Source organism: Leucopleurus acutus (assembly GCF_964270905.1).
Source record: "Leucopleurus acutus genome assembly, chromosome: 10".
Taxonomy (NCBI): Eukaryota; Metazoa; Chordata; class Mammalia; order Artiodactyla; family Delphinidae; genus Leucopleurus; species Leucopleurus acutus.
The window spans coordinates 41,499,562-41,516,554 of NC_139153.1; the positions used below are offsets into that span (position 1 = coordinate 41,499,562).

The following is a 16,993-nucleotide window of genomic DNA, read 5'->3' on the forward strand; positions in this document are numbered from 1 at the left end:
CACCTCCATCATACTCTGAAGAGGAAGGACAGGCGCAAGCTAGCCAGACTGAGAGGGCAGAGCTCTGCCACCCTTGTGGAAGGTAGCATGGGCACCCCCTCAGACCTGGTAGGCCTCAGGTTCACAGTGGCCAGCTACCCTTGCCCTTGCGGTCCAGAGTGTAGTAGGTGTGGTTTGCAGGAGATTGGAGTACTGAATGGCCAGCCCTATCGTCTCTCCCAAGACAGCAGGACCTGGCAAATGTTAGACTGTCCTGGCTTGATTTAACTTTCACCTTATCTTTTATTAGGCTAGAATTTTCCAACAGCTTTGAACCAAAGCTTCTCATAGGATTTCCCCAGACTATTTTTTAATTGTATTATCCACCTGTGTCACTGAGACATCAAAATGTTCCCCAAATTCCAACATACCAAGTGGCCTTCTGCTCCAGAAGGGCCCAATGGTTACTATCCCTCTTTCTCTGTTTATGGAAACCTCACCTGTGTCATCTTTCTAAGCAGATGGATCTGTAAGGGAAGGGCATTTGCTGAATGGCGACAGTGCTTAAAATTATGCACTCTTGAAAAATTATTATTGAAAACATTTTAATCTGCTTAATTTCAGTGCCCTGGGGCAAGGCCCCACCGTAATTACCAGGCTGGAGGGCAGGTGGGACGGCTTGGAAATCCCGGATGCCAGCCCCAGGGGTTGGGCCTTCATCTCACCGGGTAGGGATGGAAGTGGGCTGCCGGAGGAGGAGGTGCAAGAACCGGCCGAGGTGAGGTTAAGGGACTCCAGGAAACTGCTGGGCCAGGCCAACTGGGAGACACGGGGTCCCAGGAGGGCAGAGGCGTGGCCAGAAGCCAGGCAGTCCTGAGCACCAGCAAGCCAGACAGAGGGCGGCTGGGACACCAGGAGCACCATCGCGGGGGGGCCACTGGGGGGCGCCGCGCGGACGGGGTCGGGAGCACCCGCGCCCACCACACCAAAGAAGCTGCCGCTGGCTGCCAATGGGGGGCGCCGTCGTGGGGCCAGCCCCGGGAGCGGCATCGCAAGAGGAGCGCCGAGGCTTATTCGCTGCTTCTCGGGGATGTAGCTCTGGTGTGGGGCGCTGGCCGGCTGGCGCAGTCCCCCGCAGCCCCCGAACGTCCGCCCTTGCCCACGCCGGGCTCCTGCTGATGCTACTGCTGTTACTGCTGCTGCTGCTGCGGCCCGCGGGTGCCGCCCCTCCGCTCCTCCCACAGGCCTGGCCTCCACCTCTGATCCTCTGCGTCCTTCCACAGGTTGCTTGGGCGCTGGCAAAGTGCCGGGGGCACTGTCCACGGATGCCCCCGCCGACCTTGACGCCCCCTGTGCCCCCAGTGCCACCTGTCCCTCAGGCGGACGTCGCTTCCCCCGGCAGGCTGCCACTAGCCAGCTGCCCAGGACCCTGCAGTACTCTGCTTCTAAAGCCGACGAGGATGAGTTCCTTTCCCGTGAGTACTGGGAGGAGGGTGCCCAAGCAGCCTGAGGACCTTAAGGGGCAGCGGAAGAAGGGGCACGAAGAGTGAGAGGGGACCTTCCTTTTACCAGTGCTTATTGAGCACCTGTTGTGGGCCAGGCCTCCCATGCTGTCGAGGTAGGAGGCAAGGAAGGTGGGGGGAGCCTGGGGTGTGCTCATGTCCTGCCTCCCTGATGGTCTATGGGGACAGCACCTCTCCATCCGGCCCAGTCCCTGATCCAGGCTCCCAGCCAAGGCCTTAGGGGGTCTCCAGCATGGCTTCAGGGAGCCTTCCCTTGTGTGTCTCGGGGCACACCCACAAGGCATTCTCTCCATCAGTGGCTTCCAAGCATGTTGAAGTAAGACCCACATAAGAAATACTTCTCATCCTGGAACTGAGTGCACAGAATTTAACTGTCGCAGAAAGTCACACACAGGACCCAGCTGTACCCTGCTGTGCTATTCCCTCTCCTGCGTTAGCCTTTACAGCCGCTGGTGACAGCCCACTTACATTGATCTCATGATCCTCTAGTCCATTTGGAACACGTAGGAGCAGGACTGCTGTGGTGTTAGATATGTGCATCTTCAGTTTAAAGAACTTTTTCTGTAAAATCTTTTCCAGGGTGACTGCACCCATTGACCTTCCCTCCAGCAGTGAGTGAGCAGTCTGGGGCCCTGCTCCTCACCAACACTTGTTATCAGGGACATTTAGTTTTGCCTGGCAGGTGGTGGTGAGCAGAACCTCACTGTGACTTAAGTCCACACTTCCCTGAGGACTAATGGGGCTGAAGAGCTTCTGCATTTGTTTGCTATTGGGGTTTCGTCCTCAGATGTATGTGTTCTTGCACACTACCCATTTTTCTCTTAGGTCACCTGCCTTTCTCTCACTGAATCACAGGAGAAGGATCCTAGAGGAGGGGGAGGGGTCTTCCTTGGCTGAAGTAAGGGAACCAGATGGAAACACAGATGGGTTTGTGAAGGGCCTGGCCAGAGCTGATGTCTGCTTGACCAGGACAAAGGAGCTAGTGGCGCACCAGGCTGGTCAGCTGGGAACGCCCTGGGGCCTAAGCTGTGGGACCAGAGAGAGGGGAGTGCTGGGGAGTGCTGGGGAGTGCTGAGGCCCTTCTGAGGCTGGAGACCCCAGTCCTCATGTGAACAACATCATTATGTGATGACCAATGAAGAAGGAGAATCATTGGATGGGTGCAGGCCATCTAGAGAGGTGGGAGATCAGGCTGAGGGGAGGAGGAGGGAGAGGTGCTGTGGGATGTAGCTGGAAGGGCCCATTCGTTATCAGGCTCCTTTCGTTTTCCTCCTTAGCCTGTGGCTTCTCCTATGAGCGGGACACCACCCTCAGGGATCCGGAGGCCGTGGCTCGGTGGTGACCGTGGATGATCAGTGTGCGGGCCAATGGCACATATCTGTGCAGGCACCCTCATTGCCTCCGAGTGGGTGCTGACCGTGGCCCACTGCATGATCCAGTGAGTCGGGGCCTAGATGGATGGGTGGAAAGTCATTGGAGCCACCAGGGCCATAGTCATCTTGCCAGCTGGCCCATCAGTGGCAGACACCATAGTCCTAGCCCCACCTCACCCTAGCTCTGAGCAGGTGGGGGATGAGTCCTGCAGATTCCTTCCTGGGAGCTGGGGGTTTCCTCCCCTCACCTGGCCCCCTCCAGTCCTGTGCAGTCATTCCATAGATAGGAAACGGAGGCTTGCAGCCACTGTCTAGGCCTCCTTCCTCCTATCCGCAGAAAGAATGTCCTAATTCTTCTGCTCCACACCCTTTGTTTCACTTACTCATTCCTTCCTTCACTCAGCCAACAGCCTTGGCACTCTTTGAAGCCAGGCCTGGCCTGGGCACTGGGGGCAGAAAAGGGCTGCACCACTCCTCTCAGGTTGCTGGGGAAGACAGACAAGAAGATAGATGCTCACAGGGGAGTCTGGTCAGGGTGGGAATGAGAGAGTGGGCATGCCCATGTTCTGGGGCCAGGGAGCGGCCTGAGGGTCACATCTGGCCATGAGGGCTGACCAGTGGAGAAGCGAGCTCCAAGCCTAAGGGACACGCTGAGAAAGTAGGCTGGAGGGCAAGGCAGCGCTGATTGCACAAGGTCTCTGTCACTTCCAGGGCCCAGCATGGGATGCTGGACAGAGTCCAGAGTTTGGAGCCAGAGAAAACTGGGTCCACGTCCCAGCTCCACACTTCTTAGCTGTGTAGCCTTGAGTCAGTCACTTGAGCCCCATTTTCCCTCTCCATAAAATGACGGGTTGTTGTGAGGACTGGACCACACAGTGTGTGTGCAGGGCCCCCTTCACATCTGTTGTGAGGAGTGGGCTCTGGGGCTTGAAGCAGGTGGGTGGCCTACCTGGATTTGCTCAGGGTGCAACAGTGTGGTGGAGGGTAGGGGGTGCAGGCTGGGGTGGGGTTCTTGGAGCTGATGGAGGACTCTCCTTGCTGTTCCCCTAGGAGTGATGTTACCTATTCAGTGTGGGTGGGGAGTCCATGGGTTGACCAGATATCCAAGTCTACTGTCGACGTCCTGGCGCAGCATGTCATCGTGAACAGCCATTATTGGTCCCATCGGTACTGGTCCGGGGTCGGCCGGGCCAATGACATTGCCCTCCTTAAGCTTGAGCGACCACTCAACTACAACACGTATGTCTGGCCCATCTGCCTGCCTGGCTTGGACTCTGCGCTAAAGGACCACGCCCTCTGCACTATGACAGGCTGGGGACTCCCCAGGGTTGATGGTGAGTCGGAGCCTCCCCACAGCAGGGTGGGTGGTGTGGGAGAGGACCTGGGTGCAGGCCAGGGTCTACCGTGGGCAGATATTTCTGAGACACCTCCCCCAGGGACCCCATCCCCACCCCCATCAGGCTCTCATCTCTGAGGTCTCTTTCCCTTTGAGGGTCTCAGCAGTGAATGTATCATGGCCATTTAGGCCTTAGGGGACCCAGATTGCCCTTGAACCCTCAGGCCCAGGCCAGGGTTGTAAATAGGACTTCCTTGAAGGTAGAGGGGGCACAGAGTAGTATCTTGCTGTCTGCACACAATCCCAGGGCATCCGTGTCTTGAAGCAGAACAGCCAAGGTGAGAGGAGCAGGATTCTGTGTCTGTAAAAGGCTCCCCAGAAGATCCCATGTGGCTGGCTAAGGGCAATCTGCACCCAGAAGGTGGGAGTCACTGAGGGTCCACTCATGGCTCCCTCCCGCAGCAGTGGCCCTCAATCCCTCATCATCCCAATTTAGGAGCCCAAAGGGTAGGAGTGTTGTCCCAGGGCCGTCCAAGGGACCATTTCCTTATGAGCCCTAGGAATGTCCATTTCCTTCAGGGAACCCCTATTCTTTTCCCACAAGAGAGGCGCCCTTCCTTGTGGCCTCACAGAGCCAGCTTGCCTGAAAGCACCCACAGGGTCTCCAGCCTAGGGTGGGGTGGCTTTTTGTCATGCCTTCCATGGCCTATCTGAGGAATGGCTGGGAATGGTTGGAAGTCACCTGTCCCCTAGGAGCTCAGACTAGGGACAGAGATACAATTGAGAGAACAGGGAGGGGAGTAAAGAGTGCCTGAGACCCACGGAGGGGAGTCTAGGGAAGCTTAGAGAAGGAAGTAGGCCTTTGGGGAAAGCTTGAAGAAAAGGCAGGATTTGGACCTTAGATGGGCCTGGTAGGCTTTGGGGATAGAAGGAACACAAGAGCCAAGATGCTGAGATCAGAATGGACTCAATGGATAGTACTCTGCAGGATGTGAGACCAGGTCCAACAAGGCCAGATCATGGGTAGCCTGCTCCCAAGGTCTCTATGTCAAGGGGCCCTTGGGAGGCATCAACTGGAGTGGTGGGTGGCCTATGCCTGGAGAGATCTCCAGAGCTGCTGTGTGGCAAGGAGAAGGGGCTAGAGGAGTGGCGAAGAACAAAGGGAAGATGGACACAAAGCTGGCGGCAGTGGGCAGGAGCGAAACCGCCAAGCCTGAATGGGGGCCCCTGTCCCACAGGTGTGTGGCCCCAGTTCAGGACCATCCAGGATAAGGAAGTCACTATCCTAAACAGCACGGAGTGTGAAAGCCTCTACCACAGGTTCTCCAAAATCCCCTCTGATTCAGATCATCAACTCCCAGATGATTTCTGCAAAGGACGTCAACAGGAACAGTTTTGCTATGTGAGCATCTCTCCCCCTTGCTCACTTGCCTCCAGGGGCACCTGGCCAGGAATGGGGCTGGGGGAACAGGGAAGCCAGGACCTGCGGGGAGGTGGGGAAGGGGATGGGGATGAGCAGGGCTGACTGAGGGGGAAGATAGGAAGATGGGGGAGGGGAGACTTGATGAGGAATGGAGATTGGGAGGAAAGAGATGAAGGTTGGGGTGAGAGAGGTGGGCAGAGGGGATGGAGGTTGGAGATGAGGGAGAAGAATGGGAGGCAGTGGGAAGATGGAGGGTGGGTATTAAAGAGATGGGGGATGGAGAACTGGCAAGAGAGAGATGGGAGGTGGAGCCCTTTGAGGAAGGTCTCCTGGGTCAGGACCTCAAGGGCACCCCCTCAGCTATGTGACACTCGGGGGCTGCAGGGAAGGTCTGATGTGAGGGCACCCTGCTTCTTCCTGAGCTGGATTAAGTCTCCCTTGGACTACATCTGGCCTCCTTTTTTTGTTTCCCCCACCCCTCCCCACAAGAGATAAGTGGTGAGCCCTTGGCCTGTCCTGTGGAGAGCATATGGTACCTGGTGGGAATGGTGAGCTGGGGCCCAGGCTGCAAGAAGAGCAAGGCCCTGCCCATCTACCTACACATCTCCTCCTGCCAGTAGTGGGAACGCCTCAATGGGCAGACGCTGCCAGCCCCATCCAGGGCCCTGCTCCTGGCACTCCTGCTGCCCCTCAACCTCCTCGCTGTCCTCTGACACTCGTGCCGTTGTCTCTGGGTGCACCCTCCCTTGCCCAGGCCCCTCCTCACCCTCTGTGCAGCTCTCACAGCCTCATAAGGCAGGGCAGAGACTAGGTGCTCAATTAAATGTTTCTCTTCCCCATGCTTCCTCCTTCCTGGGCCTGCTCCAGTGGGAGATGAGAAAACCAGACAGGGGTGGGATGGGCAGTTTATACTGAAAAGTACAGAGCCCCAGGATCCGCCTCCATCCAAAGGTTCAGGGTGGCTACCACAGAAGGTGGAGGGAGTGTGTAGGGATGATATTGGGGTCCGATGATGGAGGGCCTAGATACTGGGGTCAGATGATGGAGAGTCAGGCTGAAGCTGGAGCTGCCAGGACGCAATGTGAGGCTGGGAATAAGGGTGCAGCTCTGTCTGGGCTGGGGAGGTAAGTGTGTTCTCCTTGACTTTGGCCCATCTTCTGGCCGGTGGCTAGAACATACCCTGTTTTTGCCCTGAAGCACTGTAGTGGACTTTGACCTTCCAGCCCTGTCCCCTGTCTGGAGGCTGGGGCAGATGCCCACTGGGATCAGATATTATCCCCACCATCATCAGACATGCCTGTCCATAAAGGGCTAGTGGAGGCCCAGGTCAGAGGTCAGGGAGGCAGCTGGCAGGGCAGATGTAGCCCGGGCCTGGACTTACCCCAGGCATTACCAGCTGCTTCTCTGACTTATAGTGGCTCCTGCTCCTCTGGGCTTCTGCTGCCCAGCCAACAGGAGGGCTCTGGCTTGTATGAGTAGAATGATCTTTGCCACAGCCATATGTATGAGAAGCCCATAGGCTGGAGCCCAAGGGCAGAGTCAGGGTTCCCACTTGGTGGCGCAGTGAGTACTCAGCTTCCACAGCAGGGCCTTCTGTAATCTCTCTGCTCCCTCATGGCTGTAAGACCCCATGCTCCTTCCCCCATGCCAGCCTGGTTCCCTCTTCTTGTGTAATAATGGTCCAGGTCCAGATCAGAATCCAGGTTTGACTCCTCTGTGTCCCAAGCACCCACTTATTGAAATCCAGGGTGTGGAGCAGAGGCAAGTGGAGAGCAGGCAGCTTCCTCCCTGGTCCTGCTGCCCTGCCTCAGGGCTAGGCCCCACTGGCTGCAGCTGACCCTCTGCCTCTTGGCCACCACCTCTCCCTCCAGCTCATCTGAATTCAGGCTGGGAGAAAAGTCAGGAGAGGGAACGTCAGCCTGGCCTACACCACCTATCATCGATCACTGCATCACCCTCCACATAAGTGCTCCAGGGATGGGGCATCCTGAGGGGTCATCTCAGGTCACTCGGGTATGAGAAGGCACTCAGCTTTATTTACAAATCTCTGCAGGCTGCAGAGTCAGCGTCAGCTTTGCCAGCAGCTCCCCCTGGCTCGGAAATCTCCGGTGTCTCCTTAGTCTCCAGGCCCAGGTCTGAGTACCTCAGTTGATGTTCGCTGCCATCTAGAAACCCTTCTCTGCATCTCCCCTCCCCAAGGATTCAGTCCCCAGGTCAAGTTTGAGCCTTCACCTTCTGGCTAGCAGTGCTTCTTTTGGGCACCGTTGTTAAGAATGGAAGAGGAAGCTCTGGGCTGTTATATTCAGCACGGGGAAGGCTGGTTGCTACCTCAATCCCTAACTGCCCCCTGCGGTGATCTCCTGGGGTGCTGACACCTGCTACCACAGCTGAGCCTAGAAAGGGCCAGCAGAAAAACCCAAAGTCCCCCTTGGCTTCTCAAATTTTCCCTGTATTCCCAAGATGGGGCCCTTCTCTCTCTGGCCCACTGGCCTCAGCCTTCTGCACCCCTGCAGCCCCTAGCCCTGAGCCCATGGGCCTCATGCTAGGCCCTCCAGCAGCCTCAGCTGCATCACAGCATGTAAGACAAGTGTACCCATTGCTTAGAGCTCGGTATCTGCTATGCTGGGCGTTCTGCTTCTGGTCTCCCTCTGCTCACTGCCCTGGGACAGAACCCCTGCCAGGCTTGGGGCAGCCCCCTCATCACCAGAGCTGCTATCCAGCTAAGTTCGAGAACCTTCTGCTGCCCATGCTTCCCCCAGTGACCCTCTCTCTCCTCATGGCCAGCCTGGTGTGGCCTCACATCTAGCCCATCCGGGTCAGCCATCCCCTTCCAGAAGGAAACCCACATCCCATTACCCCTTTAGCCACTGCTGTGCCTGGCAGAAGAGGGGACAGAGGCATGTATGGGTGGGTAGAGGCCACTTTGGGTCTACAGAGGGACAGTGGCCCAAGACCACCTCTGCTGAGTGGCCACTTGGATGGGGTGACAGGAGTGGAGTCCAGGCTGGGAGGCAGCACACCTAGTGAAGTCATATCCTTGCCCCAGTAGGCTCTAGGACAGGGTCCTGGGCCTCAGCAACCCCCTCTGAGCAGGGAGAGGGTGTTCTGCAACCTCTATGGTCCATGTATGAGCTTGGAGTCTAAGATGTCCGGACTCTGGCCAGGACTATGAGCCCCAGGGCCAGCTATCCCCAGCCTCCACCTCCAGGAAGCTCTCTTCATTTCTCTTCTTTCTTCTTCTTGGCCTCATTCTTCTCATCCTCCTCTACCTTGATGGCCACTGTATCCACACTGTCCTTCTTCTTCTTCTTCTTATCACCTGTGGAGCAGAGGAAAAAGGGTGCAACAGGAGTGAGACAGGGTCCTAGGGCCTGCACCAGAGCCTCCCAGTCCAGCCCTTCATTCCTTCTTCCTTCCAAACCTCTCCTACCTGCAGAATAGCTCCTTGTTTTCCCTGCCTCACTCTGACCCATTTCTTTGCTCTGGTCTCCAAAAACAGGGCTGGGTCCCCTCCCTGAACCAGGTGGAGGGGAGGAATAGGGCAACTCTGGGTGGCAGGATGGAGGAACTGGCCAGTGTGGCAGAGTCGGAGGGTGGCGGGGCTGGGGGCCAGGCCTGCTCACCTCCAGGGACTTCTGTGAGCTCATCGAGGGGTGGCACAGTCTCTAGTTTGTCCGTGTATATCTTGGCTGCCTTTCGCTGTAGGTACCGGGCTTCAATCTCCTTCCGGGTCCGTGGCACGCGGCAGTTGAAGACACAGCAAAGAGTGATAACTACGGGGAAACAGAGCAGGCTTGGCAAGGGCCAGAGCTCAGACACCCCAGGAATGGTTCCCAAATTTCAGGCCTGTCTCCATCTACCTATGTGTGTCCCACCCAAGAGACCCTCTCAGGAGGCTCCACATTTTGACAAAACCCCTGTGGGCTCTGGGATTTTCAAAATATCTTTCCTGAGCCGGGCTGGCTTCACATAGTAGGCCCACTTTCAGGAGGGCCTTGTGCTTGGTTTGTTATTCTGCTGTCACTTCCTTGAACTTCTTAATGATTTTTGAACAGAGGGGCTCACAATTTCATTTTGCACTGGCCCCGTATATTGTGTTACCAGTCCTGGTTCTGGTGGGTCTTTCTGACTAGACTGAGAGGTCCTGGAGGGCAGGCAGTGGGCTGGACCATGACTCAAGCTACAGCCTCCTGGAGGGTGTCCTGTGCTTCTAACCCAGGCCTCTGGGCTCCTGTGCATCCTAGTTTTTCCTCCCCAGGCTCCTGAGAGCACCTCAGACCCTGGAGGACATGGCTGCATCCTCCTCAACCTCCCTGAGGACAAGCCAGGGCTGCTCCTGGCTGTGAGAGCGTGAAAGAGGGCACAGACCTTGCCCCGGCGCGTTCACCTTAGACAGGGTTATTCCAGGAGTGGTTTTCTGGCTCAGGGCAGCTGTGCCCACGCAAGCTGGCCAGGGCATGGAGCTGGCCTGTCTAGGGATGGGCAGGGCAGGGCTGCCAGGACCCGGCTGGACTGAGTTTATTTTTCTAAGGCCCCTACAGTCTGACCACCTTGGCCCCAGCCTCAGGGGAGGGGATGGAGCTGCTTCCTATTATAAATCAGATGACCAGACATAACTTCCTGACAGACTCCTAGGGGCAGGAGGGCCAGGCGGACAAGTCAGGCCTATTTTGGGGAAGATAGATCAGACCCACGTGGCCTGGGCTGGAGCACCTCTTGGGGTCATCTTGTGCAACCCCTTCAGCCAATGTTGTGGTCCCACTGAGTCTCCCCCAGACTCACAGAATGAGAGAAAACAAATGAATGAGATGGTTTCAAAGCCTTTGTGGCTGAGGACAGGACTGGACTCCTGAATAAATGGATGGGGTGTCAACAGCATCCAGGAACACATGGTGGGGGGTTAGTTGTGCAAGGGTCCCAGCAGTAGGTCTGCCTTTCTTACCCAAAAACCTGGATTCTGGTCCTCTCCAGACCCCTGTATGCCAGAGGTCCAAGGTTGGACCTCCACCCTACTGGCTTGGACCACCTCTTCCAGCTACCCCACCAGGTGCCTCCTCAGGACCATGCCCATGCTCTCTGCAAAGGCTGGAGGCCTGGGCTTTAAAGGGAGCTCAGCCACAGCTATTGGCAGTCAGAGCAGGACTCCAGCACCGCCCCTCACTCCAGGCCTGCCCCACCCAGCCTGGCCTGTTTGCTTCTCTTCAAAGAGGAGAGAAACAAAGTTCCTTGGATCGAGTTCCAGGCCCAGGCAGGGGCTTGGGATAGGAGTCCCCAGGCTGGAGGGGACCCCGAAGAGGTACCCCATCCAACTCCAGCTCTCTCCACAAGGTTCTGGGGGTGATGCTCCACAAACAGCTGTACCACCTAGGCCCAAGCAGACAGGGAAGTGGGAAAGATGTTTCCTCCCCAAGAGATGGCGTTCCCTACTCCCTAGAGCCCTGAATAGAGGGTAACAAATGCTAAACTGTTGCTTAGAGGCCTTTGGGACTATCCCTTACCTTTCTCTAGGAAATGGGTTTAGGAGAGGAAGTCAGTCTGTGTGGTTGAGGTCCAAGTGCCTTTTTGGGCCTGACACTGCAACTTTCCTATGTGGCCCCAGGTACTTCTACCATCTAGGGCCAAGCAGAGCCCTGGAGAAACCATTGTGTGTCTTGGGGCCCCATGGTGCCCTCATCCCTGCTTCTTGGGGTGCCCCAGAGCTGCTCCTTGGACCTGCACCCTGGATTGCTCCTGTGGCCCCTGCAGGGCAGATACCTCCCCCAACCCTGCCTCTTGGTACTGGGGGTTATTCCCCTCTCTGGACACATGAGCTGGGGCTGCAGCCACAGCTGTTTCTCTGTGGGGCCTCCACTCAGAAGCCTGACTGATCATTGGCCGTGGCTAGGAACAAAATGCAGGCTCTTGCTCCCACTCCAGCCAGGAAGACATGGGGGCGTGGAAGGGCACTTCTGGTGCCAGGAGAAGCACATGCAAATTAGAGGTCCTTGCCTCCCCTGGAGCCCCCGCATCTGGATGGGCCCTTCTGGTCAGCCCTGCCCCCAGGCTAGCTCCAGCTAGGACTTAAATGCTCCTTTAGCCCCTGACCCGGGTGCACTCAGTAAACGTCTTATGGGGGTTACCTGAGACCTGTGTGGAGGCCATTTCCTTGCACCTCTGCCCACACTGTACCTCTGCCTGTAATGCCTTTCCAGCTGCCTAACACAAAACCACTCATCCATCCTACCTATCTACAGCTTGGAGGACCCCTCCTCCATGAACTCTTCGCTGGGGGAGTGTGTTTTCTTTCTCTTTACTGCCTGTGCCCCACTCCTCCCTTTGGCCTGTAGGAACCTCTGTCAGACTCTGCTGTGTACCTGGCGGCCTCTGCCATCCAGTTGGCGTTTCTCGGCCCCCTTTTCCCCAACTCCAGACCCCAACTCTGGAAGGACAACTGAAGGGAGCATGCCAAACCGGCTTCTGTTGCGACTTCGCATCAAGCAACTCCCAGGTCCGAGAGAGGAAGGGGGTCTCCTGCTTTTGACTGAGGTAGGTGAGTCGTTCCAGGGAAATGGTATTTGACAGTGCAGGGTTTGCAGCCTGGGAGCCACATTTGCTGGGTGTCTGGGGAGCCTTTGGGCTGAGCTGCAGCCAAGGGTGGCCTTGCTGGGGCCCCTGGGTGTGGGTGTTTTAAGCTGGCCAAACTGCAGAAAAAGCATGAGGAGGCCAACGATAGGGAAAAATGACACGTCTTCGTCCTGGTTCAGTGGAGTCCCCTGTAATTACCATAATTGCCATGTGGCTGCATCGCCGGTCGGGCAGAATACTTCAGGTCACCACCGGCCTGTCAGCCCTCCACAGGGACTTTGTGTGGATCAGGAGGTGCCAGAAACCACAGCGGGCCTCCTGTGGGCGCCTGGCCTGCCTGCACTGCCCGGAATTGCTGCTCTGAGCCCCTGGGGGTGGAGCGGGGGGGTGGAGGGGTGATGAGGCGGTGCCGGGCTCCTGCTGTGTTGTGGCAGCGGCAGGGGGCGGTGATGGGGGGAGCAGCTACTCACTGATGGACAACACGAAGAGCGAGAAGATGCCCACCACGTGCCACAGGCGCATATCCCAGAACACCACCGTCTCCTTGGTCAGCGGGGGCGGCTTGGGCTTGGGTGGGGCCGTGCTGGGCTGTGGGTCAGGAGAGAGTGGAATGAGCCAGGCAGAGGCCAGGGACTGGGACGGGGCCGAGAGAGGCCCAGGTCTCAGCAAGCACTCACTCAGTCCAAACATTTCAGAATCTCCTAGAATCAAGTGTCTTAGACGTTCATAAACAATGCCTCAGACCTTGGGAAGTTCCAGATTTAGAACGGGAAGAGGGTAAAGCCCCAGAACCATGGAGCTGGGAACTTGGAGTGCAAGGGTTGATGCTTGAGGAAACCAAAGCCCAAGGGGCAAAGGTGGATGGCTTGTCCCAGTCAGGTTCAAGGGCCCTTCTCTCCTCCTGCTCTGGCCCTGGGCTCCTCCACACTGGCAGATGGGGTCTCAGGACCAAGGCCAGAGACAAGGCGAGTCCTGTCCTGTGGGACTTCGTTCACATGTACCTCCAGTGTGGGGTGGGGTGTGGAACTGGAGTCAGGGCTCCGTGACTCTGTTACTTGACCAGGACTCCCACCAGGTGGCCTCAGCAGTCACCTGTCCTACCTGAGTCACCGCCTCTGACCAGGCTAGGCCAGAATCCTCGCAAAACGGGTCTAGATAATATGTCTGAAGTGCAGTAGCGACACCTGGAGGCCAAAAGCTGAAAGCACGGCTGGAGCAATCGTGAGCAGAGCACAGCGCGCCACTTCCCACCTTCCCAGTAGGACACCACCCTGTCCTGGGAGTCTGAGGGGACATGGCCCTGCTCTGGTGGGTGGGAGCAAGACCTATGCATGACCTGTGGGGTTGAGAGGGATATGACCCTATCTCTGTCACCAAGTTTGGCTGAGGGGTGTGGATGGGGGTTAGTACTTGGAGGGAGAGGGGATCCTGGGGCATCTGTGCAGTGCCTTGTCCCCTGATTAACCAAATAAGGACAGACATGAGGAGTCTCTTCCAGCTCTCTGGGAAGGAAAAGCAACCCGCAGCTCAACCATCTGTGCAGTCTTTCCTCTGGTGCATAAGCATGGATGGGGCACCTACCAAAAGCCAGGTACTTCATCTAATGGACACCACCCTTCGGCATGTATTGGGGACACTTGGAGAGGATCAGCAACCTGTCCCGGGTAACCCAGAGGATCTGTGTGCCCAGGAGTGGTACACGATTCCTGGCTCTTTTCTCTTAACCAAGGCAAACTGGGGTAGGAGACTTCTTTTCTCTAGGCCTCGGTTTCTCCATCTGAGTGGGATGGTTCCAGCAGTGTCTGGGAAGCTCTCTACACAACCTGAGTGGTAAAACTGGCAAGCTATCCTTCCTCAGCATCATCCCAGGGGCCTGGACCCATTTGTGGGCTCAGACACATGTCTGTGGGGTCTGGCCCATGTGTGTGGGGTTGGGGCACACATATGGGGTTAGGGCTGGGCACTGTGGGTATAGGGCACGTGCGGTTGGATACACATGCATGTGGTTGGGCACCCATCTGTAGAGTCAGGGCCAAGGTCTGGGCAGTGGCAGGGTTCCCTGAAACTAAGGCTCAGTGTGTTGGCCCAGTTGGGTTATATAACTGGAAGATTCTGAGGGCCACGGTAAAGGTCTCAGATTCAGAGCCTGGGCAGCCAAGAGCTCACTTCTTACACATTCTTGTTCCAGCTTTGTTCAAGACACCCTGATAGGGGTCTTGGGTAGAGGGAAACAGGTAACAGTTGGGCATCTCCTTGTGGGCACTGCTAGGGGTCTGAACTCAAGCTTGGAGGCCTGGCCTCCAACAGAACCTCACAGGCTGATGGAGGGTGATGCCTGTGGGTGGGGTGGGTGGTGCCATGGGCCCTAGCCCTGCTCATCTTTCTGGTGCTTCCCTGGATCGCCTGGACTCAGCCAGGGCCTCGTTCAGGCTGTAGGCAGATGGCAGGCAGATGGACTGGAAATGCAGTTTCCCTTGATGGGCTGGGAGAAGATGTTTTCCTGGGGGCTGAGGGAAGAATCCTTGGCTCAGAAGTGAGTTGACCCCCACGCTCAGGCTTCTCCTACACCCAGACCAGCTCAGTTTCTGTGCCTGAGGCCTCAGGGCAGCTGGTGAGGGGACCAAGGATACTCCATGGGGCTCAAGCCAGCCTGGCTCCCCTTACAGGGACACTAGAGCTGACATCTGACTCCAGCCCAGCCTTCTGATCACACCCCCTGGTCAGCAGCAGGAACAGGGGGTGCAGGGCTCTGTCTCCATGTACCTCAGACCCACCAGTTCAGGGCTGTGTCCCCTCAGACCCCACGGAACAAGTGCCCTGTTCTCCCTCTCCCATCTTGTCCCCCAGCACCTGCCCCTTGCGGGCTCTCCTGGGTGCTTGGCTGTCTCTTACACTTCTGTTTCCCTGCTGTCTCCACTCTGCCACTGCCTACAAGACTCTGACCCCACTCCTCCCTTGTCCTGCCTCTTGGGCCTTCTCCCTCCAGCCTAATGCTCCAGAATTTTGGGTCTGGTCAGCCTCTTTGACTCCCCTTCCTGGCTTAGCAGGAATGGGGTACAGAGGGGCCAGCCAAGGAGGCTGCAGATGGCCCCCACCCTTCCCTCCCTGGCCCCAGCCAGGCTCCTGGCCAACCCCCCAGCCGTCCTCTTCACCTCTTCCCGGGCGATCTTAGCAGCTCCTTACAGTTCTCCCAACTGTGTGCCCTCTTCTGATTTATTCTCCTTCCAAACCAGGACTCATGACTCTTGCCCGCTCAGAAACGTTTGCTAGCTCCCAGTTATCACCAGGACCAAGTGAGACCCTGAGTCCTTGGGCCCTGCCCTGCTTGCCCCTCCCCTCCAGGGCCTAGTGTGCCGCATGGAGTCTAACTCAACACATGGCTGCTCTAGGAAGGATGTCCTCACCCTCCTGCCTCCCACCCACCACCTTCGACCTCACTAGACCAAAGATTAGAATAGGGGCTGAGTGTCCCCCATCAGACACTCGCTGATGTCCGGCTGTATCTCCAATCAGACCGGGAATCCCTAAGGTCAGGGTGAGTCTCCCCCATCAGAATAATGTTCCTGAAATCAGAGGCTGTGCCCTCCCATCCGACCAAGGACACTAAGATTGGGGGCTGGGTCTCCTCCACAGCCTGGAAGCACGTGGGATAGAGCTGTGTCTCCCCATTAAGTCAGGTCCTCTAGGGCAAGAGGAAGGGAAAAATCAGCTGCTGGTCAGTAAGGCGCCCCCCAACCCTCTGCCTGGAGGGTGACAGCCACCCCGAGCCCCTCCGCGCCGCCCCGCCTCACCTCCACCAGCTGCCCGGCGACCCCCGCGAGGCAAACCCCCAGGGCGGCGCCGCCCAGCGCCCAGAGCGGCCCCGCGCCTAGCCGCTGCCCCGCCATCTTCGCGCGCTCCGCGCAGCTCGGCAGCAGGTCAAGGGGAGCCGAGGGATGCCTGCCGGGCCGCCTTGGCTCGGTGACTAACCCCCGGGCCAGCCGGCGCTCGGCGGTGGCGATCTGGTCTCAGGCAGGCTGCGAGTGGGCATCATTTATTCATTGTCGGTGTCTGGTTCCTGTGCTGCCCGCTCCCACACCACTCTGGGTGGAGGGCCCGCCCCGCTGCGGAGATCACACTCCAGACTCCGCACTCCCCTAACCCGACCGAGACCGACATAGGGCCGGGAGAGGGTGGGAGGGAGGGCAGGATGGGGTCAGGTCCTTGAACAACAGGTCCCACCTTCCCTTCCCCACTGCGGCCTCAGTTTATTCATTTGGGACAAAAGGGAGGGGCTGGAATCTGCTGATCTAGGAGGCCCTTCCCATTCTGACGTTCTGAATTTGAAAAACTGTACTGGACCCAGATTGGGGGTGTTGGGAATGGCATGGCAGGCAGGTTGCCATGGTGACAGGTGCTCGGGGATATCCTGGGCTTTCTGGGCTGGCTTCCTGCCCAGAGGCAGCTCTGGACACCAGAGCAGGGGGGAGGGAGAGGGGGAACAGGGGATGGCATGGTCAGAGTAGCCAGCTGCGGGTGTGATGGAAGGTTCCTGAAGGAGCCAGCATCTGTGACCCCACAGGACAGGGTGGGCTCCCCCTGGAAGGGCTGGAGGACCATGTTCTGCTTCTGATTGATCCTCAGCCTCTGCCCCAGCCTGAGCTCTGACTCTCACTCCAGTCTGAGCCATGACCCTGACCTCACACTGAACCTGGCCCACACTGCACTCTGGTCCTGACCTCAGAGTGAGCCTTGACAACCCAGGGACTGAGGGAGGGAGGCTCGGAGGAGCTGTGGAGACCTGGGGAGGACTTTG

General features: G+C 57.6%; 2 protein-coding genes across 2 annotated transcripts; one reads left to right on the forward strand and one right to left on the reverse strand.

Annotated features, from left to right (window-relative positions):
• Positions 1-1,157: 1,157 nt before the first annotated feature.
• On the forward strand, positions 1,158-6,347 carry PRSS50 (serine protease 50; the record flags this gene model as incomplete). Its single annotated transcript, XM_082848388.1, is given in 10 exon segments — positions 1,158-1,197; positions 1,263-1,454; positions 2,780-2,841; positions 2,845-2,873; positions 2,875-2,940; positions 3,926-4,209; positions 5,450-5,546; positions 5,548-5,613; positions 6,161-6,251; positions 6,255-6,347. Coding segments are annotated over 10 exon segments (1,020 nt in total).
• Positions 6,348-8,852: 2,505 nt separating this feature from the next.
• Positions 8,853-16,085, reverse strand: TMIE (transmembrane inner ear; the record flags this gene model as incomplete). Its single annotated transcript, XM_082848910.1, has 4 exons — positions 8,853-8,953; positions 9,258-9,407; positions 12,669-12,786; positions 15,990-16,085. The coding sequence occupies 4 exons, from the start codon at positions 16,083-16,085 to the stop codon at positions 8,853-8,855; spliced, it is 465 nt and encodes a 154-aa protein (XP_082705036.1).
• Between the last annotated feature and the right edge of the window lie 908 nt (positions 16,086-16,993).